This window comes from Natator depressus, chromosome 5 (assembly GCF_965152275.1).
Source record: "Natator depressus isolate rNatDep1 chromosome 5, rNatDep2.hap1, whole genome shotgun sequence".
In the NCBI taxonomy this organism is placed as follows: Eukaryota; Metazoa; Chordata; order Testudines; family Cheloniidae; genus Natator; species Natator depressus.
Window position 1 is genome coordinate 114,630,233 of NC_134238.1, and position 25,741 is coordinate 114,655,973.

At 42.9% G+C, this 25,741-nt stretch overlaps 1 protein-coding gene across 5 annotated transcripts in view; it reads right to left on the bottom strand.

The window, feature by feature from the left end:
- LINGO2 (leucine rich repeat and Ig domain containing 2) overlaps window positions 1-25,741 on the bottom strand; it is a 777,598-nt gene that overhangs the window by 113,341 nt on the left and 638,516 nt on the right. The window contains exon 1 of one of the 5 annotated variants that reach the window (XM_074953493.1): window positions 13,058-13,072. The exons of the other annotated variants lie outside the window; for them this stretch is intronic. Within the exon in view, the coding sequence (XP_074809594.1) occupies window positions 13,058-13,060 (3 nt within the window). The 5' untranslated portion in view covers window positions 13,061-13,072. Of the gene's footprint in view, window positions 1-13,057; window positions 13,073-25,741 lie in introns of those variants that run through there. 5 annotated transcript variants of the gene reach the window in all.

Genomic DNA, 25,741 nt, shown 5'->3' on the forward strand with positions numbered 1-25,741 from the left:
CTATAAACTAGAGATGATCACTCATTGGAATTTCTATACTGTGGCAAATTCCAATGTGTAGACATGGATTTTCATCATGAATAGACACAAAAAAGTCAAAATGTCACAAGTTTTCATGGAACAAAAATGTCTGAAAAATTTTAGTTTGGAGATATTAATATTTTGTTATGGTTTGTTGAATTGAATCAAAACATTTCACTTCAGGTCAATTTGCTATTTAAGTGCATGTCCCTAAAATGTCCCTGTACCTCATGGAGTTATAGTTTAGATGCTTCATGCCCCCATTCTTCCCAATAGACTGGAGTCCTGGATGGACTACATTTCCCATAATGCACCTCAAATCATATGTTCCCCCAAGAAGCATCATGCAGCTCAGTCAGACGGGCAACCATAGCAAGTCTTGTAGTTCAGTCAAGAAGCCCTGAGTGTAGGGGAGAATAGAGTCATGAGACACGCAAACTACGACTCTGAAGAGTAATTGTGGCACCTTAGGCAGATGATGTTTAATGTGAAACTTACTCAAAATTAAATGTTTTGGTTCAGCTCAACAAATGTTTCCATTAAGGTACAACCGCCTCAAAATGAAATCTTTTGTTTCAATTTTCCTGATGGAAAATAGAAAAATTACTTCAAAATTGAAATTTCATGTGGAAAAATTTTGATTTTGTGGTAACTGCATTTTCTGTTGAAAAATTATTTCATTCGAAACCAGCTCTAATATAAACCTTCTCCGAGGGGATGGGTGTCATTAGAAAAACTGGAAGGAAGTCTTTTGCAATCAGCATGCTGCATGGCATTAGGGATATTTAAAATAGAAACCTCTGTAGCGTTTACTATTCTCGGATACATGCTTGAAAAGTTCAGCCCCAGACTTCCATATGCAACAAAAGTTTTTGAACTCAAGACCTTTGGGACTAGGAAGGGAAAATCTATTTAGATACTATGGGTATGGATGTCAATGGAAGAATCAGGATAGATGGATAATTTAATCAAATACAAACTGGTTGAAAAAATGTAGTCGGGCTTTCTGGTTTCCATGCCTCATAAAACTTCCTCTATTGCTAATTTTCTATATTAATTTTATTCCTTTTAAAAAGCCACACTTAAAGATTTCTAGACTACATAAAGATTGTGTATGTTTTATGAAAAAAAAAATAACAGCGATCTGCCCCCAACTTTGCGATCCAGCATGCAATAGTTAATCGAATTGCATCAGGAGTAAATTCTGAAAGTCTAAAAGAGAAAGCCACACTTATATCTTGTCTGATCAAGTATACATGTGATCCCTTTATTCCTGTGAAACTCACAGGATTGCTCATTATATCTACCTAATCAGAAACCCTGATAAAAATCAGCTGATATTGCCAGGAGAATGTTGATCTGCATGAATATTCTTCTTAGGTAAGACACCCCTCTGCATAAAATTCCAACATTTTCTTGCAAATAGTAAGATAATTGAATTTGCAACAAAATTAGAGTGCACATCTTTCTTCCTTTCTTTCTGTGAATCCAGTAGGAAGCAATCTGCAGACCAGTGAAATCCCATCTTGGAAGAAATTGGCAAGTTGCCCCCAGAGTGTTTAGTAAACAGAACATATGAAAAAGTCACAGGCACACAATGAGAATCTGATGTGATATGTCACAGAGAGATCATCATCTGAATAGATTTTAATGAAATGGGGGCCCGGTTCATTCACCTTTTCATTAGGAAAGGCATAGAGAGAATGTTTTGAAAAAGCTTTGGAGAACAAACATACCTTTGTTACCACTTTATGACACCTTGCTGCCTGGCACCAGTTTGTTGTAGTTCTCATGAAACATTCCATATTATATCTATTTTAATTCTGTCCCAGGCCTTCTAGAAACCTCACATCTTTAATCTATTTGTTACAGTCTCCATTTCAGACTCCCTTTAGAATCGTGAGACTATAATATCCTCTCTGCATTCACACCCTACTGCAGTAAATAATGTCTCTCATTCTTTTCCCCTCTCTGTCTTAACAAGTATCAGTAATTACATGGAGGACTATTTTGAATAAAATTGTGAAGATGGCAGTAATTAAAGAAATATTGCTGCCTGTCATTTCAATAAAGCTGTGTTAGCTAATTACATGGTTCAGTAGCACAGAGGAAAAAAGGAGAAAAAAAGGGGGGGGGGGAGAGAAATCTAGCGTGGAAGTTTCTACAGAAACAAGCACTTTTTCTGTCCTGATGAGATTTTAGCATATTCAAGAGGAGTAATGGGAATACTGTACCTGTGCACATGCTTGAGTCTGCAACTCACAGAGGTTTGGCCAATGATGGAGCCCACAGGCTCTCCCAGCACACATCATCTCCTCCACTGCGCAAACATTATACATAGAGGACATCAGTGTATATCTTGAGGGCATTTAAAGCTGATGTTTACCATGAGGAATAAATTGCGGAATACTCAACTTGCCTAATAAGGGAGTCACTTCCTCATACGTATGAAACCAGTTATTGGTCTGCAAGGATGTAAAATGTGCTAGCGTGTGTGGACATAGATGCTTTTGTGCTAAGCCCACTGGATACATTTACTTAATGACTTGACCAGACAGACACAGTAGGAAAATTGCAGACTGCTTCATATCTGGTAAGAATCACAGCATTACAAGCATAGTCTAAATGGAGTTCCTGAAATTCATCAGAGAACATACAAGAGAATTTTTGGGAAAAAGCTCAGCTTTTTGCTTGCTTAATAGCATCAGTAGAAAAAAACCCATCTGTGCTAGTAAAATGCAGAAGGGAATAAGTGTTGGTTATTACTTCACTTCCTTTTGAAATCATCTTCGCATGCTAAGCTTCAGAGATCTGCACCACTATCGTAAAGTCTGCCTTTAACAAATCTCATTATAATTTATCAAAATATACAAATTTTAATTTCTAATCAGGCACAACTTTTTGGGTTGCAATTGCTTCTTGTGGATTTTCATAGTAGGAAAGAGCATACATGGTGATAATTTGATTTACTTATTCATTTCCCCTACTTTTATTTTAATTTAATGGAAAGAGAAGGCAAACGGTGGATACAAACCTGGCTCAGATAACCACCAAAGGAACCAGCAAAAATCAGCTGCTTAGTGGAAGGACTTTCTTCAAAAAGTCAATCGAAACTATATTGGAAATCGTCGTGGCTACTTGAGAGTGGTTGCTTAGGACAGATGGTAGCCTATTTGCAGTGCATGTCCTGAGGGTTGGTTTCAATGTCTGCGGATGTTTATATTTATAAAGCTGGGCTCTGATTCCACATGCTTTACTCAGGTAACCCTCAGCAGACAGTAGCCATGTTGCCTGAGTAAGGCAACCACCTGTGTTCCCTCTAAGTTGCGCAGTTGGGCGGGCGCCCAGGAGAGATTAAAGTGCTCGGCACTTGATCAGCAGAGCCAAGCGCATCCAGCCAGCAGTGTGTGTTCAGGTGCCCCTTCCTCCTGCTGCTTTGCTGCGGTGCAACCAGGTTAGTCCTGCAGCTGCTACCGGTACCCTCCTGCTGGCTGTGCAGAACCGGGGGGGGGGGAGAAAGGAGGAGGCTGATGTCAGGGTGTCCCCTTCCCCCAACCCCTGCACCAGCAGGGGACAGGGCTCAAGGCAAGCCTTCTGGTGAGTTAGTGCCTTAAAGAGACAGCACACAGTCTCTCAGAGACTTCCTCAGCAGCCAGCACATATAATCTCTCTCTCTCTCACATGCGCATGTGCGCGCGTGCACACACACACACACACACACACAGAGTCTCTCCCCATCCCCCCTGCCCTTGTACCCCATCTCCACTTGGAGGGGGACATGGTTCAGGAAGAGGAGGAGAGCTTTCAGTGAGTGCCTTAAAGAGACAGACAGGGGACATCTTTTCTCAGAAATTTCCCCAGGAGCCAGCACACACACAGTCTCTGTGTGTCACACACACTCAGTCTGTGTGTGTCACACACCGCCCAACACATACTTGTATTGTTGTTGTTACTTCTTGGTACTTCCTGCAATGCACATATAGTCTCTGTAACTTTATTCTTTCAAAGTGTCAGGTTTCAGAGTGGTAGCCGTGTTAGTCTGTATCAGCAAAAACAATGAGGAGTCCTTGTGGCACCTTAGAGACTAACAAATTTATTTGGGCATAAGCTTTCGTGGGTTAGAACCCACTTCATCAGATGCATGGAGTGGAAAATACAGAGGCAGGTATAAATACACAGCAAATGAAAAGATGGGGGTTGCCTTACCAAGTGGGGGGCTCAGTGCTAACGAGCCAATTCAATTAAGGTGGAAGTGGGCTATTCTCAACAGTTGACAAGAAGGGGTGAATACCAAGTGAGGAAAAATCACTTTTGTAGTGCTAATGAGGCCAATGTAATCAAGGTGGGCCATTTCAAACACTTGACAAGAAGGTGTGAGTATCAGCAGGGGGAAATTAGTTTTTGTAGTCACCCATCCACTCCCAGTCTTTATTCAGGCCTAATTTGATGGTGTCCAGTTTGCAAATTAATTCCAGTTCCGTAGTTTCCCGTTGGAGTCTGTTCTTGAAGTTTTTTGTTGAAGAATTGCCACTTTTAAGTCTGTTACTGAGTGTCCAGGGAGACTGAAGTGTTCTCCTACTGGTTTTTGAATGTTATAATTCTTGATGTCTGATTTGTGTCCATTTATTCTTTTGTGTAGAAACTGTCTGATTTGTCCAATCTGAGTTTTTTGACTGGTCTATGCATTTCATAATTTTTATTTCTCTCTTAATTTAAATTTAATTCTTTGAGTAGTGAGTTCTAAAATGCCTAACCTGTCCTGACTGGAGTAATTACCCCTAATGGTAACTTTTAAAAAATATATCTTATATCTAGGTTTTTTTGTTTCTACTAGTGGCGCACATCCACACATTACCTTGGTGCACAGAATGAAATGTATTCCGCACATGGGTGGAAAAAATTAGAGGGAATATTGGCAACCACTGCAAGCAACAGTGGTGTGTTTCAGATATTATTATAGAAATCAGATGGCTCTAGAAACTAGGAGTCAATCTCAAAATCTGCAAAATCTTCCAGAAAGGCTACAGCTGCCACTTTTCCAAGGGACTATTTCTGGTGACCATAATCAGCTTCAGATGCGACCTTTAATCTTAATTTACCATCTTAAAAAGACAGGAGCTCAGAATCTGACACCTATTTAACAACTGGATAAACACTACTTGACCCTTTAGTAAAGGCTCAATGCATTCTTATAAAGATTTTTTTTTTTGGCTAATATTGCTGCATTCACTGTCATTACTCTAAACTGGTTTCCTGAGAGACAATGGTGGTATATATTTTCCAACACAATTAGTGAAATTTGCTACATACTAACTGTAATAGATAACTGTGGTCCTTTAGGTTCGAAATGGATAACAGTTGCATAAAATGCAGAAAGCCAAACAAAACAAAACAGAAAATGCAGCATGAGGACTGTTACAACCATAATCAACTCCTGATCAGGGCTGAGGAAGGTTCCTAAGGTCACAATGCATTTTTGATTAATAAGGGCCCAGAAATGAGCTGAAGCATGAAGAAATATCCCTACAGAAGAACATGAGTGGTACAAAGGAGAACTGTGATAAATGGATGTGACTATCAGTTATTGGGACCCCGTAAGTGCAATGTAATTCATATCCCTCTTTTCCCCCTTTCTGCCTCAGAACACAATATTCTCTCCTATGCAATACAATAGAAATTATTTTGTTTTAGTAAAAGGGTAAAGGGTAGGTCTTCTTTCAGTTAACCCCTCACTCTTCAGGTCTCTGCTGTACCAGGGGCCAAATTCTCTACCCTAAGGGGTACTACTCGACAGAATTAAGGGTAGCAGAATCAGACCTTAAGCAAAGCACTCAGTACATCACATATAGCAGCTCTGTTTTACTTCTGCTTTCTCTGGACTCCCTCTTCCACCACACTCCCTCTCCTGTTCTCACATAGGTATTACATAAGATTCCCCATGTGATTTTATCACAAGTCTCACAGTATTTGATATTTGATTTTAGCCCCAGTTCCTGGAGTCATGTGATTATACCAGAATCTCAGTTTTCATTTAATAATTTAAATGACAATTGTGGACAAAAGCTGGAAAAATAGGAACCCTAAAGGCTCAAAACTCAGAAGGCAAATACCAGCCCTGCCCTGCCCCCACCCCACATGTACTATTTTTTAAATTGTATGATTTTTAAGCCAGTCTCATGATTTGAGAATCTGACTCAAGATTGACTATTCATGTTCTCCTGCCATATTCATTTAGCTTTAGCAGCAACAGTCTTCTTTTGTAAAAGAAAATGAATCATAGTTTCATTATTTTCTCCAAGGTCTGGGCCACTGGGTATTGGATGCACAGAAACTGTCACCTCTCAAACTCAGGTCTCTGTTTTAGTACCACAAGAATATTCCTATCAGACTGACATACCTCCCTCATGGTTCTATGCATCATCAATTCTCCCATTAGGTCTTTGCAAATATCTTTCACTCTCTATCTTATAACAGCGGGGCAACTGCAAGATATCTGTGACTGATGTAATATTCCAACAACCTGGGATATAGTATGCAAGCATACTGTGCACAGGATCGGGACCCATGAACTCCTGAGCTCTAGTCCTAACTCTGACCCAGTCTCTGTTTTCAGCAAGTCACTGAATGTCTCTGTTTTTAAATAGCTTCCAGGCAGTTTGCAGGCATTTCACTCTTGTGACTGTTCCTGTTAATTTTCATGTAACTAGCATCCCCATTTTTGTGAAGTTAAATGCTGCTGTAGTGAGTTTCTGTGGTATTTTCTCCACTACAAGGATGTGCAGAATCCCGTACTATAGTCATATAAAGAGCTGGGTCTGAACCATAGTTTGTATCCAAATGCCATTAAACCAGGACCCGTATCCATATTTTGCAACAATTCTCCATCCAACCCCCTACCAGGACAGGGACTGAGAATCTCCATCCAGATTCTCGGTCCCAGTCATCCTCCTCCCCTCCCCCACAATTCCAGGCTCCTCATCTGATCTCATTCGTCTCTCATACCAGGCTCCTCATTTACGTCTCCTCACACAGTCAGTCCAAGTCGCCAAAAAAGTTCAGCATGAGGCAGACACCTGACACAGAGACTGGTTAAAGTTTGGCAAAATTATTGGCAATTGAAAACAAGGTTACTTGACAGTTCCCATTATAAAACCCTAACTATGGGCAGCACTAGGAGCTCTGTTTCTGATTAAGAATTCCCATTTGAATTCCCTGAAACCTTGGTGGATCTTACTTCTGAAATAAATTTCAGCTCCAATTTACTCATAATTCTTCCAAAAATACAAGGATTTTTTCTTCTATATTTGTTATAGAATATGCAGTACTGCAGATTTTATTCTACTGGGCCATCCTAATTGTGACAGGTATATATTAAACAATCAAAAAGGTAAATAAAATAAGTAAACTACTTTCAGTGGTTGACACGGAGCACTTTGAATGGCAAATACACTCTGTAACTGGAGGGCGAGAATGCGGGGGAATAGCTACACCAAGTTTTGGTTCCTGTTGTGATGAGGTTATAAACAAGGTGATTTAAGAAACCAATGTATGCAGATGTTAAGGAACGGCTGTAAATTAATTGCAAAAGATCACTCAAGTATACCGGGCCACATTATAAATAAAATGAAGAGTTTTGAAATCCAGGTGAAACTGTACAGGAAGGAAGTGTACAACATGATTGTAAAATAGAAGCGATATGCTGAGACAACCATATTCCGGAATGAATGCAAGATGCTGCATTCTGAATAATCTGCATTCTTGAGATCATACTCTAGAAAATAAAGAATTATAGTGATCCAGCTTTGAAAAAACAAGGGCATCCAGCAGCAGTTCTAAATCTGTCTTGCTGAACAATAGTCTCAGTCTGCCAATATTGCGTAAATGATAAAGCTACGTTTAAATCACAGATTGAAGGTGTGTAGCCATTCATATACCTGAGGACAATGCAACAGCCAGGCTTTTCATGCTGGAGGGTGGAGTCAATCGAACACTGTCATGCAAAATTAGCAGAGAGGGAGTGCTGCTCATCTGCAGTGCTTTGAGACTATATCTCAGGGGTGGGGAATCGTTAATTCATTTCATCTGGCCCGCGGGGCTGGAGCCATGTGCGCCAGCTCACCTTGCTGTGGGGGGAACCGCATTGGCATGGGAAGTAGGGCTGCAGGGGGCCCTGACTGCCAGCCCTAGCCTTGGCCCCTTTACCCCATCCAGGTCCCCTGCTGCTGACTATAGGGTCCCTGGGCTGTGACCCGGAGTAGGGAGTGGGTCTTGTCCCCCTTTTTCCCCCCCACTTGCCACCGAGGGGAGTGGCCAGTGCATGGACTGCAGTTTGCCACCGATGCAAGTGGGTGGACTGAGGACTCTCAGGGCCCCTGGAAGGCGGAGAGAACCGAGTGGGGAAAAGCCAGAGGGCTGTGTCCAGAAGAGGATGTCACGGTCCGGGGAGCGACGTGCGTCCTAGGGGTGGAGGCGAGAGTGATGATGGGTGAGACACCACTAGATGAGGGCGCTCTGGCAAAATGAGAGCTAATTCCCAGGATGGCCAGCAGGAGGCGCTGGAGGGGTGATTAGAACCCTGCCACATAATTATTCACTTCATACTTAAACATCTGAGACATCTCATCCAGGGCTACTCATTTTATACACATGGGCTCAGGGACTATAATTTCTGGCATATTCCTGACCACTGTGCTGATTTTCATGCTCGCAACCATGACATCCATCCAAACCTCCTCGGACCGTTTGCTGGAATCTCAGAGAACTGGCTGCCTTGGTTTTGTTCCCATCTATCAGAGTCTATTTTTTTTCCCAGCATGCAGCAGAGAGAGAGGCTGGCCTGCTGGATAGGGAGCTAGCGCCGAGAGACCTGGGTTCTCCTCCCCACATGGACTTCCTCTATGACCCCAGGGCAGTGCCTTAAGGACAGTGTTTCAAAACCTTTTAGGCAGCTAGGCATCTAGTGGGGCTGACAAAGCACCTAACCTTCTAGGCGCTTTTGAAAATCCCACGAGGTACCTGAATACCTTTGAAAATCTGGTTGTTAGTCTGTGTGCCTCAGGGCCTCATCTGTATAAAATGGATAACAGCACTTCTCTACCTCACAGAGGGGCTGTGAGGAGGAATAGGTTAGTCCTTGTGAGGTGCTCAGATACTATGGTGATTGGTCCACGTAAGTGCCACAGGTAGAGTAGAACCTCTCTATACCACTGCTATCCCTTGCCCTGGTTTTGACCACTTCTTTTCACCTGTGCCTCCAAACCACTCCCTTTTCTGGATGTAACTTTGGCTCAGAGGACTTGGCTGTATTTTTTTCTGAGTCCCCTGTGTTCCTTCTAAAACAACCCCTGTACCCCCATAGAGGGATTCCAGTTTTGCAGGGTCATCTAAAAGAATTCCAGATCCTTAATTTAATCACTAGCCCTTTCTTATCTTAATCACCCTGCTTCTGTTTGTAAGTGAAATACTGACTCCCTGCCCCAGCGGTAACTCCTCTGTACAATTTACAATTCACAGTAATGCTGTGCTGTCATTAAGAGCTCCACCTGGGAGCTCTCTCACCTCCTGTATGAAACTTGGGGAGGAGGTCTCCCTGACCCCCTAAATGATGCCCCTGAAAACTGAGTCTGCAACACACAGTGGTTAACTATCGGAATGGAGCAAGGGGAGGAAGGATGCTCTTGTGGTTAAATCCTCAACACAGAGTAAAGAGCTCTGGGTACACTTTCTGGCCCTGCACTTTTTGTGTAATTTTGAGTAAATCCCAATGTCTTTGTGCCTCAATTCACCATCTGTAAAATGGGGATACTGCTTACTGTCTCTCACTCTATCTACTTTGTGTATTTAGACTGTAAACTCTTTGGAGCAGAGACTGTCTCTTATTAAACGTATGGACAACACCTGTCAAAATGGGGCCTTAGATTCCACAGCTGAAATGATCTGTTAATGCATTACAAGTTAATATTAATAATTTCAGGGTCAAATTAATATGCACCAGTAATAGGTTGACAGGGTCTACCATGTAGTCACTATGGTAGACTTATTGCAAGATAGTTACGCTTTCTAACTCTTGCTGTAGCAGGCCAGAATCTGTGTAAGATTAAAAATGAGAGATGGGCATCTCTCTCAAACCTGTTTTTCCCTGTAATTTGACCCCATTTCCCCCCAAAGATGAAGCCACCTTTTTGAGGAACACTCCAAGTATTTTTCTAGTTCAAGAGAGTTACCTAGTGGACCCAGAACACCCTGATATCCCCTGCCAGCTTCATTCCTAAAATAATGGTACAAGTTGGTTGCACTCTATATACAGTAAAGAGAGAAACTTATTTTTCACGAGAATTTCCTTCCTCTCACCACCTCTCCCTATTTTTATTCCTTTGGCCATTTTTCTCTCTGCCCCAGAACTATTTCTCCTTTCACAGTATCCCATAAGCAGAAAGGGACTCCCCATTACATTGGAAGTTACGTTCTAATTTGTGAAACTCACAATCCTGAGTAAGCTAACCCTTAATGAACATCCAGACTTCATTTCTCCCTGGGCCAGATTTTGGTGCCCTTAAATGCAAAGAATAGCAATTTACTCCTGCTGTAGTGCCACTGAAGTAAACAGTGAGTACATTATTATTCAGTGTAAGGGCATCGGAATCTGGCTCTTTATAAATAGAGCCAAGTATAAGCATTAAGGATTACAAAAAGTTGTAAAATCAGTTCTCCAGGGAACGTCACTCTGCTGGGATTTTGCAGTGCTCCCTGTCCTTTTTTTTTTTTGGTACCCGTCTTTTAGACTTTTCGGCCAAAGACTGTCTTTATCTGTGCCTCTTACACAGCGTTGAGCACACACAACATTTAACAAATCAATAAATCATAACTGTAACACCAGCACAGCAAACAGAAGCAGAATTGAGGCTACAGTAATCTAATGAAATCAAGAGCAAATAATGCAAGTACTGTAGTACTATTTAAACTATGCCACTGCTGTACCCCCAAATAAGCCCAGTAATAGGCCCTAAGAATGTTAAAAGGATGCTTCGATCAATAAGGTTAAATGTGATTAAGAGCTCTAAGGACACCAAGAGTGACAAAGAATGTGAATCAGGATGCAGGAGCGTTACTCAGGATGCACAACTGCACAAATATCTCATGACATCAATATTTATTCCATGAAAGAAAATGAGCCACTGAAAGAGATCATCAGATCTCCCATTAAGACTCTGGTTATATCTTGGTCATTCTGCAATTACTGTTTGTCAGCATGGAATTAGTTACTCCGATTCCACTGCTGGGCTGCATCTTATATGAATTCAGCTCAGACTTTTTTCCCGGGGTTATATACAGTACATGCTGAAGAAAATGCAGCGTCTCTCTTCATGGAATTTTTGAGCCTGAATTCCCTCCCCACCCTGGGAATTCTCCCTGAGAGCCTCCCCACCCCCAATTTGTTCTTTAATGTACTCCCTCCTTTCATAAAGGTCACGTCAAGGGCCTTTTCCTGCAAAGAAGTTTGACTTTTCATTTTTGGATTTCAGCCAAAAATTGACAACTTTTTGGGTATTTGTTTTTTCAGAGAAAAGTCAAAACCATCCATGGACAGCAGACACTTTGCTTGAAAAATACTACCGTAGTCAAGATCTGACAGAAAATTTTCAACCAGCCCTTCCCATCTAATGACTGGAAGGGATTATTGCATAGCACCTCAAGGTGCCTCTGCAGAGCTCCTCATTTGGATGAAGGAGTCTCTCACATGGTAGCGTAAAGACTAATTAGCCAGTTATTAGGCTGGCTCCCTGCTCTCAGCTTTATAACCTAACTCAACAATGCAAACCTAAAACAAAACATTTCCTACATTATTCTCTTGAAATATATATATTTTTAAATCCCATAAATGCTCTTAGCAACATCAATGAACCTATACAACAGAATCCCAAATGTATTTATTCCTTAATATGTTAATAGTAAATACAGATTTATGGTAGTAAGTATCAGCAAAATCTGAGCAAAGAGTTTGCAGCGAATCCCAAAACCAGGCAGTCAAATCTACTCCAGAGGTTTGCTAAGGTCATGAATCTTTCCAGAGGACCTGGACCCACCTATGACACCCCACTGCAGCCATCTGAAATGTGCAGTTTTGCTGTACAATCAGGTGAAGCTAGGTGGTGTAAAACTGAGTTTTGCTTTGAGTTTTTGGATACTCAAAGCAAAACGGGGGTGGAGAGAGAACAGAATGCACAAGTGATTTCAAAGAAGTTATTTCCTGATGATGGAATTTCACTAATTCATAACTAAGCACAGGGGGGTGGAGAGAGGAGGTGGAGCCTCAGGCCCCAGTTCAGCAAAGCACTTATGCACATATTTTGCCTGGAGAGGTGCTAAATTCCATCTGTATTCAGCAAAGCACAGAGGCACATGCTTAACTCTCACTACCTTCAAACACTTGGTTAAGTATGCTGCTGAATACAGAATAAGCATGTGTTTTAATGCTTTGCTGAATTGGAGTCTCAGATACTTCTCTTTTTTCTTACTCATGTTGCCTCCTCACTAAAGACAGGCCTGCCTGCAACCCACCTCAAAGGTAACTAACTAATTGTTTTGGCCAGTGCAACCCAATCCCATTTAAGGATTGGCAGAGCCCACACAGAGCAGAATATTTTCACGAACATCTGTAAACTGCAGTGTCTGTGCTTAGCACAGCTGGTGTGCCTATGTTTGAATTAAACAGCTACTGCAAGAACAATGGTTTCCTGGCATAAAAATACATATTGCTGTTATTCCTTATCTGCGTTCGCCACACAAATATTAAAAACCACACGAGCACCTATTCCATTATTAATTATTTCTCTGAGCCTGCTCTCCTCTTCCACTCATGCGCTCCTTGATGCCTAATTTCACATACCCCCTCCCCCTTTCGCATGGATTCACTGCAATTAAACAACACAATTACACTGAGGACTGTGTAGCCACAGCCCTTGAAAGTCATGTCATATCAGGTCAGACCACAGTGACAGCAATAAAGAGAAATCATAAAAAGATGTAATCACCTTACCATTCCTTTTGGCCTCCCGCCATGCTTAATATGTTGTGAAGTGAACAGCAGTTAAGTGACAGCTCTCCTGTCTTTTAAATGCCTTTCGGCTGAAGGCACAGTCATTTTCACAAGTGCTGCACCTTTAACCTTGTCAGGAAACAACCTTTATGGGAAATAAGCCTGGATGAAAGCAGTTTAAGTTTCCGGAGCCTCATGAGGTCCTCTGTGTGCAGCTGCAAGGCCAAGTCACGAAGGGGAATATTGATGGATCGCTCTGCATTGTCTTAGTGTAGTAACCTAATAAACTTGAGAGGTAAAAGACACCACTGGTGCAGAGCAACTCTATTGCTTGTAGTAACAATAGTTTCTCCTGTACGGATGGTGGAAAATTCGGGTGGTCTTGTCTACTACCAAGATCTGGGCACTACCTCATCCATTTAATTAACCACTGGGGAATCAGCTACAGAGCTGCTCTGATTACAAAGTAATGGGTCCATCAGGCACAATTAGTGCCCAAGTGAAACACTGTAGTTTGCATGAAAACTATTGAAGTAAACAGTTCCTGGTCCTGAAGGCGGCTCCCTTCCTAATTAACCCTTAGAGGACTGAACTATTAGCCGTTCTTCACCCAGACATTTCCTAATGTGCCATACTGGTTTTGCCTGCACATTAAGTCTGCCAGTAATTACAGGTGGATTTTCACATAGGTATCCATTACCTGACTGTGCTCCCGGGAACTACCTATAAACTACTGCACCTGTGGGCATGCCAAACTGCGAATACATTATTCCCAGCAGTACCACAAAGCATGATGTAATAGCATCAGGGGAGAAAAAAAGTGATCATGGTAACAGTGTTCCAGAAAATATTGCTTTGATGGGGAAGCAGCATTTCCAGGAAAGAAAAGCACAGCTGCTTTATCAGTGGAGAGGACTGGGGGAGGATAGAAAGTGACTCTGCTCATGGCTTAGGCAGTGGCAAGGGAAGACAGGGCCACTGAAACATTTGGAAGTACTGGATTCGTCAGGTTTCATCAGCATCACCAGTATATGCATATACATTGCAGAAGTAGATATCTGCCCTCTCCCAGCACAAGGGCACTGAAGACCTGATTGAAAAGTGCACTGAAGTCAATGGGAGCATCTCCACTCACTTCAGTGGGCTTTAGATCAGGCCACAGGAGTCTAAGAAGGGCTGTTACTTCCAGCAGCAGCATCAACCGGCTAGAGTGGATGAAGACATAGCCCAGAATGTGAGACAGCTCCTATAGGGCTGCACTAGGGCAAACACCTGCTATGTATGAACATGCTACCCCTAACAAAGCTATTAACATTATAATGTGACTATTATTGCAATATGCAGATAATATCTTCTCTTACACAGCACTTTTCACCTGTAGCTCTCAAAATGCTTTACAAAGGAAGGTAAGTATCATTATCCCTATTTTATAGATCTGAAAAGGGAAGCAAAGAGAGGAATGACTTGCCTGAGGTCATGCAGAAGGCCACTGAAAGAGAGAAGAGAACCCAGGCCTCCTGATTCCCAGTGTCCAGTTTCCTATTCATTGCATGATGCTGATTCCCACATCCTCCTGCCCAAGGCGGGCATAATGCCTCCAGCCACCACAGTTTGGGCAGAAATGCATCTCTCCCCCATGAGTGCAGTTCAAGCTCTACAAGCCATAATGAAAAATTAAATTGTAAGCCTAGCTACCAGCCATATTATTTTTTATTTATGAATGGGATTTGTATTACTACTACAGGAAATGATAAAATTAAGGCCAAGTTAAAAATTATAGACAGGCCTTGACTTCATTCTGCAAAATCAGAACAACTCTACCTTATTGACTCTCTTAAATAATCAGGTTCTGCCGTTCTCCTCTAGTGTATCCTCTAGTTGTATCTAAGATGATACCACATGAAGAACGACAGCCTTAAAGTATGACAACCTACGGCATCAAATCTGAAAGCACAGGTTGGGTTTAAAAGAGCAGAGATCTCTGCTGGTTTCCAACAATCCTGACAGGGTTTGAGATATTGGTACTTTTCCCAGACTGGTTTGACTGATTTCCAACTGTGCTGAACTTAGTGTTGAGCTACAGCAGACCAATCTGACACAACAGGTTACGTTTTCACTGATCTCCATTTTTCCCTTATATATTCTGTACATAAATTCTGTATGTTTCATCTTAATCAGAGAAAGAACTAAGTATGGGACAGAAAAATGGACTAAATGGCTCAGGGGATTGGCAACCTTTAACTCCGAGGTCACCAGGTTGGTAGTGACAAAGTTGGCCCCATCATGGCTGTTAGATGGCTGCTGTGAAATGAGTTGGTGCTCTCAGTCCAGTTTCCAGTGGAATAATATCCACACATACTGTTGGCTGTTTCAGAGGAGATTCCAGTGACTGAAAGGACACGGACAATTAACTACCCATCCATCCGGAGCAGTCCCTGCCTGGCCAGGGGTGAAGTACACCAGTAGAGCAGTGGGGAAATCTGTACTGCTTGTTCTTTGGACAGAGAACGCTTGTTCTTAGGTGTGTTAATTCAGTACATTTCACTACATTCAAATGAAATTAAAAAATTGTGCATTCTTCATGATGATAAAATAACAAAGGTGGTTTGAATTATGTGTGACAGAGAACATGTTTATTTACTGTTTATATCCAGACACTGTGCCATGGTAAGAGTTATTTTGTACCATAATGTCATGCACTAAGATCAACAAGGGAGTAGATTTCAACAGGGCTCCACCCTCCTCTGAAACTGTATCATGTCCTCATGCTCTCCTGGGTGTCAAGCCAGAAGCCTGGGTTAGAGGAGCAGTAAATCCTGCAATACAATCAGTCAAGTACCATAAATTAATACAAAGTTCTCTGTGTGTGTGCATGTGTGCCCCCTGTTTTTATATGTAGTTTAATAACATTTGTAGAGATGAAAAACCTTCCTTTCTTCTTGGAGAGACTTCTCATCCCCCTGGGCTGAGCCTCTCTTCCCCAGAGCCATTGAAAGTGATCTTTCAGATCTCATGGTGAGACCTCCATCTCCAGATCTGCGATTGAGAAAACCATTCTGGGGCTCCCTAGCATCCTTGAAATGTATGTCCCCAGGCCAGTCATCATGCTGTTGATACATCTTGAGCAGTAATCTGTTATTTATATTTCTTTGAATTCACCAGTCTCAGCTTGTTATTTCATTGTTCCCCAGAATTAATAGAATTTAGTGTGGTAATTTATCCTCAACTTCTGCAGTGTATGTACTAAGTAACACTCTCTTCAAAATATCTTAGGGAACAAAACAGCAACTACATCTAACCACCAGCCTTCCTCCGCAGATTTAGAACAGACTACAGTTCTCTGTAGCTGTTCTAACTTACCTGCTTTTTAAATAATGCTGCCCTGTGCAGAATTGCTCAACAGCCTCACCCAAAAACAGAACTTGCCTCACCTCATCTTAATTTTGCTTCTGGTTGCACAATAAAAGACTAGGGGTGTGAGTTTCTTCTCACACCATGAAAATCAGGAGTACCTTCACTGAAGTCAAGGGAATCACCTTACCTGATCACTCTTGTTACAGTGTGTATGGTAACACCCATTGTTTCATGTTCTCTGTGTATATAAATCTCCCCACTGTATTTTCCACTGAATGCATCCGATGAAGTGAGCTGTAGCTCACGAAAGCTTATGCTCAAATGAATTTGTTAGTCTCTAAGGTGCCACAAGTCCTCCTTTTATTTTTGCAGATACAGACTAACACGGCTGCTACTCTGACACCAGTTTACGTAAGAGGAGAATCAGGCTCTAGGTGTTAAGCACCATGTAAGGAAATTTTTGTCTATACTTAAAACTGTATCATAGTGGTGCCTGTTAACGTGGCTTTGAACTGGCCTTGACACAGAGACACATGGAAATCTCTATGGTGTTGAAAAGTGAAATTTTATCATGTAGATTATGCAGAGAGCCAGGCTGGGAACAATAAAACATTATAATGAAGTTTCTCTAGAAGAGGCTCCCACAGAACAAGCCAAAATTTTTTTTCCCCTGCAATCTTTCACACACACACAAAAGGACCATGTAACATGAAGCACAAACAGAGCAACAATCAGGTACTGTAAGATCCTAGTATTGATCTTTTGCCAAGTGACAGTTCACATATGCTTCTCCCACAACAGAGATTCATGAAAAGATTATATATAGACACATTATGGCCGTACAATTTTTTGGGATGGGGAGTAGATGAAAGTTAAAAGCAGCATAATGCACAGGTCATCAGCCTTTCTCCATTATAATGATACATAGACCTTCTATAATTCCAAACCAAACGGGTTAATTTAAAAGGGGGGAAAAAAGAATTTTCACTAAGTTTGGAACTTAAAAGCCAAAGGTTGTTTAGGAAAAAAAACCTAATCAAATGAATATCTCTAGTCCAAGAATTTGAGAACATATTTAATGGGCTACAAGATAAAATAATGAAACACCCACTTTGTCACATAGTTAGACAATCTCCCTCTATATAAACTTTCTGGGTATAGAGAATGGAATGAATGTATGGAGTAGTTTTCCTCAGATCAACACATGCAATGCACAGCATGGCTGCAGAATGGAAGCAATTTAACAGCACAACACACAGTATGAGCTTTACCTCTGGGACCTGGACTTTCCTGCTACTGCTGTTTGATGTGACAGAGAATCCAAGTAAGAAGAAGGGATTGTCAATGGCCCCTCATTTGCCAACCTGCTGCCATCCTCTAAACGATTACAGTCATTGATGGGCTAAAGGCAAGTCTGAGACTCCTGCTCTCTGTTCACCATCATACATCCTTTAAGGGTACTGTGCCACAACTCCAATATCTAGAAAGCCTAATAGGACACATCCCTGTTATATAGTGGTATGGCTGCTATGCTCCTGTACATGCTAGTGCCTAATAATCATATGAATTGCATACCTGTGAGATCATCTCCACTGAGATACTCAGTCATTTAATATCAGAGGATATATTTATATATTTTAAATGACTTTTCAGTTGATATCTATGTATCTTTCCACACATGGGCATATAAGGTACCTGAAAACTTAACGAATAAGCCTGGCTGAAATAATTTGTCTGGAGCGCCTATTGCTGCAGCTGCTGCACTAAATTAGGCCAACGAAGTCTCTTCAGTTTGATACCTGCAAGACAGTCCGCATTAACATTGAAATGAATGCTGCAAAGACTAACCTTAATCCCCCGTTAAAAATATATGTATGAAATGGATTTAGTGCTGCTGAGGTCCAGCCTTAATATTCGGAAGCAAAGCAACGAAGGAAAAAACATCTGCTCCTAAATTCTTTCCCTCTGGCTTTACCCAAATGTTTGCCTTGAGATTTCTGAGGACACAGTCATCCATGACCTCTTGGCTATCAGCATTTTGGTACAACATAAAAACCGCTCAGAAAGAGGAGCCATCTTTGACAGTTTGTTTATTGCTGGAGTCCTGAGGAAAGATGCATCGGTGCAGCAGAGCCTGCCAGCTATGCAAGTTAAAGGTTTGTCCATGTTTCCATTATACACTCTTATTTTCAAGGGTTTATAACTCAGCCATAAAAATCACTCCAGTCAAACTCAGCACACGAGGTATAAGCTATGCATTAGAATGGATTTATACCTTAGATAGCAAGGGCTGAAAATAAACAATTCGGGTCTATCAGGCCATTTCTCACTCACAACCAGGGGATTTTTTTTTCCTTTGGTCTTTCCTAACTTGCCCATATATAAAGGATGCTAATGGCGCCTTCCTTCAGAAGCATTATGGATGTGAGTATAAATAATCACCTTTGAAAATGCCCAAGTACACTTTTACCTGATGGGCCATTTAATAGCCTGTTAGTGAATATAGGGAATAAACCACAAGGACTTTTTTCCCCACAAATGCTAATATAAACTGCAATCTCAAATCCTAACAAAATTTGCAATCCACAAGAATTAATATATTGATATGTATATACATTCTTAGCAATTCAGCACCTCCAGCAGTCCTCAGCACCTTGCAGGATCGAGCCCAATTTAGGTTAACACCCATACTTGCATGTTCATTATTTATTCTATGCAGCCTGATGCTTTATAGAAGTAGGCACAGACACCATCACTACACTAGACACCATAAAATCCAGTTTAAACATCATCATACAGTGAAAGATCACTAGAACTGGAGAGAGATCCCCGGCCGGGCAGGGGGGGGAAGGTGACATCACTTCCTCCGCTTCCAGAGCCGCCTGCAAGCCCCAGCCCCACCTGAGCTTGGGGCGGCAAAAAACCTAAAGCCGGCCCTGGTAGACCTACTCACAGATGTAGGAGCAGGGTTCTCTCCCTTATGTAATTGGCTTCCCCTGATGGTCTGCAAGCTTCCCATCATGATGCAAGATGTTGTTTTTTTTTTAAACTGGGTTTTCTTGGGTCTAATTTTTTTTAAAAAGTCATTTTCTCTTTGTCTTTATTTCTGACAAAAGGAAGGTTGTTTTGCTGTTGACTTTTTTTTTAATATTATGCATTGTGTGTGATTTCGTGTATTAATATTTTAAAAAAATAAATAAGGCTTTTTTTTAATCATAGATGGATTAAAAAAATTCACTCGGGAGATCATACAAACTCTTTTGCATTCTGGCGTTTTACAACTGATGAGGTAATCATTGTTTCGGGTAATTTAAATTTCTCTTTAGGATGAATAATGGTGGTTCAGAAAGGTTGTATTAACTATCTTTAGTCACGTCACAAAATGAGAATGACTTGAGTTTAACATAATTGACAGGTATCCTAGGCAAAGAAAAAAAGAGATGAGATTTGTTCTCTGGTAACCTGAATTGTTTAGATTGAGTAGGATTGTGAACATAGTGCCGTTCAAATTTTTATACAGCAACCTATTTCCTGATAAACTTACTCCAGCTTTACAGCTCAATTCTGATGGAGCAAAGGGCAGAGTTTTGTTTAGGATAAAATGTGTCATGAAATGTGACAATTTTTTATTTCTTCCTTTTATTCAGATTCCACCTCCTGAATGTAGGACCCATCAGCGTCTCAAATAGGACCAAATGCTGTGGCTCAGATTATGCAATCTCTTCCATGCGGGCGGATCCCTGTGCCTATGCAGAGCTCCGCTGGCTTTAATGGAGCGCCACATGGATACAGATAGCTGCTGAAGTAGAGCAGTTGGCAGGAGTGAGGCCTGAACAGACACAACTGAGGCCTGATCCTCCACTGTGGTCTTCGCAGGTGGACTTCTGTGCCTGAGCAGAGCTTCACTGAAATCATTCCTTCCAAAATGTTGTTCTTTATTATCCAGCATTAAATTCTTTTCTCTACACGTTACGAAGGCTGAGGATGTATTAGTGGAATGAATGGTGCATTGCTACACCTTGGCACACGATTGCCTTATTAGGCACCATCTACTTAAAATTAGCATGTTCAGAAACTTCAGTCAGCGCAGGGAAGGTATTCAGCTAAACATCTCTTCCCATCCTTCATCCTGACTGAACTGTACTTGCCACATGATTCCTTACAGTATACACAGTGTTATTCGCCCGAACAAACTTGAACAGATGATTATAACAATAATTTCAGAGAAAGAGTGACATTTCCCATCTAAACACAACCAACCTTCAGAAATCATCCTAAGGATACAGTATATTGGCCATTTTTGGCTAGCTTTCCCACACAGATTGCATTCAATTTGTCATACAGGTACTGTGCTGCAGGCTGAGCATCATGAATGATTGCTACTGTTTTAAAGTTCATAAGCATTCTATGAATGATCACTAGAAACTTTTAGAATGTCCTAATGTGAGATATTAAAAATACAGAGGCTTTCATAAATAAAATCCTGTTCCCTACCACCACCCACCTATAGCAGAGATATTAAAAGATCCTGTTCTATTTTATTCTGCAGTGTACTGCAAAACATTGCACAACCTTCTTACAGCACTGAAGGCATTTTCTGTATTACACAACCTATAGCCCTTAGTATACAAGATGCTTTTAAAAATGCATGTTGTGGACTGTGAATGATTTGAGTAAAATCCTGTGACCTGAATCTAGAGGAGCTGAACACCATCACAGCCTAGCAGCTCCCATGGTATTTAGTGGGAGCTTAGAACCTCAGGGGGGAAGGAGAAGAGAATCAGGCCACTAATTTGCATCTTCTGTAGAAGAGACTGAGAATTAGCTGAAAGGCAATATTTCTGTTTAACCTATCAGGAGAGGGTTTGTTCAGGATAGCAAATTAAAGGATTGTAGAGCTGCAGATCAATTATGAACATTATTTTAACTAGTTCTCTAAAAGGCTATTGGCAGGGAAAAGCGGAATTGCGTCCTCTTATGTAAATTAAGGCACATTTTAATATTTTACTCTATATGAAAAGCATAGAAACATAGAACTAGAAGGGACCTTGAGAGGTCATCTAGTCGAGTCCCCTGGACTCAAGGCAGGACTAAGTATTATCTAGACCAGGGGTCTCAAACTCAATTGACCTTAGGGCCAGTGCCAGTCCTCAAATCCCCCCAGCGGGCCAATAATGTCACTCATGCCATCCAGAACCCGCCCCCCAAAACTCCACCCCCCCCCAACTCCACCCTCCACCTGCCTAAGGCTTTGGGAGGGAGTTTGGGTCTGGGAGGGGGCCTGGGGGTGCAGGCTCTGGGATGAGGGTGCAGGAGGAGAGGGTGGGGTTGAAGGCTCTGGGCGGGAGGAGGGGTGCAGGCTCTTGGGGGGAGTTTGGGGGTGGGAGGGGGTGCATGGGGAGGGGTGCAGGCTCTGGGAGGGAGTTTGGGGGCAGGAGAAGGTATGTGGCAAGGGGGTGGGGGTGCAGGCTCTGGGAGGGAATTTGGGGGCAGGAGAGGGGTGCAGGAAAGGGATGGGGGTGCGGGAAAGGGATGGGGGTGCAGAGTCTGGGAGGACAGGGGAGTTTGGGGGCTGGGATGTTTGGGGAGGGGGTGCAGGCTCAGAGAGGGAGTTTAGAAATAAAGAAGTCATTAAGCATCTCTGCCATTTCCACATTTTCTGTTATTGTCTTTCCCACCTCATTGAGTAATGGGTCTACTCGGTCCTTGGTCTTCCTCTTGCTTCTAATGTATTTGTATATGTATTTGCATCTGACAGTAGATAGATGTTTTAGTTCTAATCACACTTTTGTCCTCTTTGCAATATTTCTGTCTCCCCCCCCCACTGTATGTTCCCATCTTGAATTTATTAGGTCCCATGGAGCTAAGTAGATTTACGTCAGCTGAGGATCTGGCCTGATGTATATTGTGGCTGGGGGGGGGGGGGGGCTGACCCACACAGGCAGAAGAAGGGTTACAGTAGCTTTGGGGAGGTTGCGCAGAACCCAGCCAATTAGAAGAGGGCTTATGGAGCCAGCCAATAGGCAGAAGTCTTAGTGGAGCAGCAAATCAGGGCCAGGCTGGCCCATATAAGAAGGGCTGTTGAGCCGAACAAAGGCAGTCTCTCCCTGGAGGCCAGGGGAGAGAGGACTGGCTTCCCTGTAGGAGGGTAGAGAGAAACAGCACCATGGACAGAGCAGTGCTGGGCAGGGTCAGGGGAGCAAGAGGGAGCTCCAGCTGGTTCATTGCCAGACTGAGGTCCTGATAGAAGGGTGGAGAAGGTGCTAGGGCTCTGGGGAAGTGGCCCAGGGAAACAGACAGCAGAGTAGTAGGAGGGGCACTATGTGGCTGCCAGCTATAGGGTCCCTGGGCCGGGACCCGGAGTAGCGGGCGGGCCCGGGTCCCCCCATCCATTTCCCCCACACACACTTGCCACTGAGGGGAGGGGCCAGTTCATGGACTTAGTTCGCCACTGAGGCGAATGGCTAGACCGGATACTGCAGTTTGCCACCGAGGCAAGTGGGTGGACTGAGGACGGTTGGGTCCCCCCGGAAGGGGGGGAGAGAACCAAGTGGGGCACACCAGAGAGCTGTGTCTAGAAGAGGATGCCACAGGCGAGAGTGACAATGGGCGAGACAACACTAGACAAGGGTGCTCTGGTGAAATGAGAGCTAATTCCCAGGACAGCGAACAGAAGGCGCCGCGGAAGCGAGTCCCGCCTCGTTATAGTGGCTCTTCTCGCATTGAGAATCTGTGGCAATTTTGCAGTTGACTTTAATGGGAAAAAGATCAGCTCCTCTATGTTGGAAAAACTTTGCTTTTAAGGAGGGCTTAAAAAAAAACCCCAACCAGAAAAGCATGTAAACTGTTGAGTGCTGCTCTAAAGGGGTGAGGCGGGGGCACCGTTTCAGAAGTTGTTTGCTAAAAGGCATGAACTCAAGAACAGTCAGCCCTGCTAATACATTATGTTTGCTACTGAATAAAATATTTTGACATTTTTGTGGCTTAAGTGAAAGCTATACACAGGCAATTCAAACTCTAATGTATAAGCCCCTTAGGCTGGCATGAAACATACCAGCATGTCCCCCTCCAGTTACCTGTCAGGCCTGCCTGCAGCTCACCTTGCAGCAGGGTAGATCTAAGGGGCAGCAAGGTCAGCCAATGCTGACTGTCTCCCCCTCCCCAAATCTATGAGCTCGGGGTAAACAAATGGGCTGCTGGCTGGATTCAAACCCAGGTCCTGCTCCTACCCTTCCTTGTCTAAGGGACTGACTTGAGCACCCAGCAGCTGGTTTGCCAGTTGGAAGCACATTAGGGCTGGGCCTAGGACACTAGACTGTCTTGAAGCCTGCACACTGGCCCGTGCCACTTCCCTGGCTTTGCCTCCAGCACTCTGCTCTGAGCTAGCAAAACACTGCATGGGGCAGATGGCCTCTGCCCAGTCCGGCTGACCCTCCCTTCCTGGGATGCACATGTCAGTGGGTGTAAAGCAGGAGAGGCTCCTCCTGGTGCTGCAACCATGGCTCAGCAGCACCTTTCCTTTTAATAAGCTGAAGTGGGGGCCCAAAGAGACAGGAGAGAGCCCGGTGGCTGGGGGAGAGAGATAACAGGGTAAAGAGAAACACAGACCTGGAGAGGGCTGAGAGAACTGGGACAAGGGCTCAGAGAAAGGGGTGGGAGAAAACTGGGGGAGGAAGCCATAGGGCACCAGTTCCCAAACGGTAGGTCACGACCCCAAATGGGGGTGTGCCACCAGCAGATGGGGTCACGGCGATCCCTACTGTGCAGAGGATGCCATTTAGCTCTTCAAAATTGTCTCTTCCATGCTGTTTGGGGCCCAGAAAGGAAATACTTCACTGAAATGGGGTCGTGCTGGTAAAAAGCTTGGGAACCCCTGCGTGGGAAGAGGGCGCAGGGACAAGAGAATTAGGAGGGGATACAGAGACAAAGAGGAAATATGGTGGGGAGGGACTGAGTATGGAGTCCCAAAAGACAATAGTGTGTGCAGAGGGAAGTGCAATGTGGGGAGAAGAGTGGGTGAATGGAGTGGAACAGGAAAGGGAGTGGCAGGTTTGCAAGAATGCAAGAATGGAGGTGCCAGCATCAACTTCACCCATTGCCCCACTCTCAGGGCTAGGGAGAGGGAACAGAGATCAGGGTCAGATTTCCAATTAGGCACAGTAGGCACACGCCTAGGGACGCCTAAAATTTTAAAGTGGGTTAAAAGTTTCATTTTTTATGGAAAAAACACAAAGGTTAGCTGTAGGTAGAGGGGCGCTGAAAATGCTCTGCCTAAAGGTGCATAAGATGTAAATCCGGCACTGATTGAGATGGGGGATTTATGGAAGAAACAGAGCTCAGAGAAGCCTTATGAAAATGAGAAGGGAACAGAAGTGGAGGAGCCTGGAGTAAGGAAGATGGAAAGAAGACAGAAGATGTTTGGGGACCCTAAGGAAAGTGAAAGACAATGAATCTAAAGGGAAAAGGCAAGAAAACTTAAGGGACTCAGAAAGAAAGGAAAAAGATCAGGGAAGGTTTCAGAGGAGAGAGAGAGAAAAGGAGATGGGATGGCCAGGCAACAGGGGGAAGAAAGGAAAGGATACAGGGAGAAAATGGAGACCAAGAGAAAAGGCAGAACAGGAAACAAAGGAGAGAAAACTGAAAGGAAGTTTGGGAAAGAAGGCAACAGGTGCAAAAGGAGTGAGGACGAGAAGAGAAAGAAAGGAGTTAGGGGAAAAATGAAAATGAAAGAGGAGCAAGAACTAACAACTTTGAGTGGTGAGTGAACTTCATTATATTTATTCAGGCTCCTGATTTTATTGTCTTATTGATTACAATTTATAGAAAGCCACTGGGTAAATACTACCATAAAGAACTGTAACAAGGCAGGACTTTGCCCTGAAGAGCTCACAACCTAAACAGACAAAATACAGAAAGTGAGGGTGGAAGGAATGCAGCCTGGAAACAGAGTGATTGAAGCAGTTAGATCAGACAAGGTCAGCTTTAAAGGTTGGGGATTTTTTAAAGATGGAAATCTATTATTATCTGTACTGTGAGGTAAATTAAAGGATTATGAGGTGAAGCAAATGAATAGGCCAGTTGTTGCTGCCAGAACGCTAGCTTGAAAAAAAGAGGTTTTAGGATGGATTTGAAAGAGCAGAGGGAGGCTGTTTGGCATAATGGAAGGAGGAGGCTGTTCCAGATGGAGGAAGAGGTGTGAAACAAAAGTGTAGTGGGAAAAAAATTTCCCGGGAGGGGGCAGAGTTATGGCCGGATGCATTTCAATCAAATGAAAAATCAACAAACAAGTCACCAAAAGGCACAGTCATAGTAAAGAGCCAGTGTGCAGAG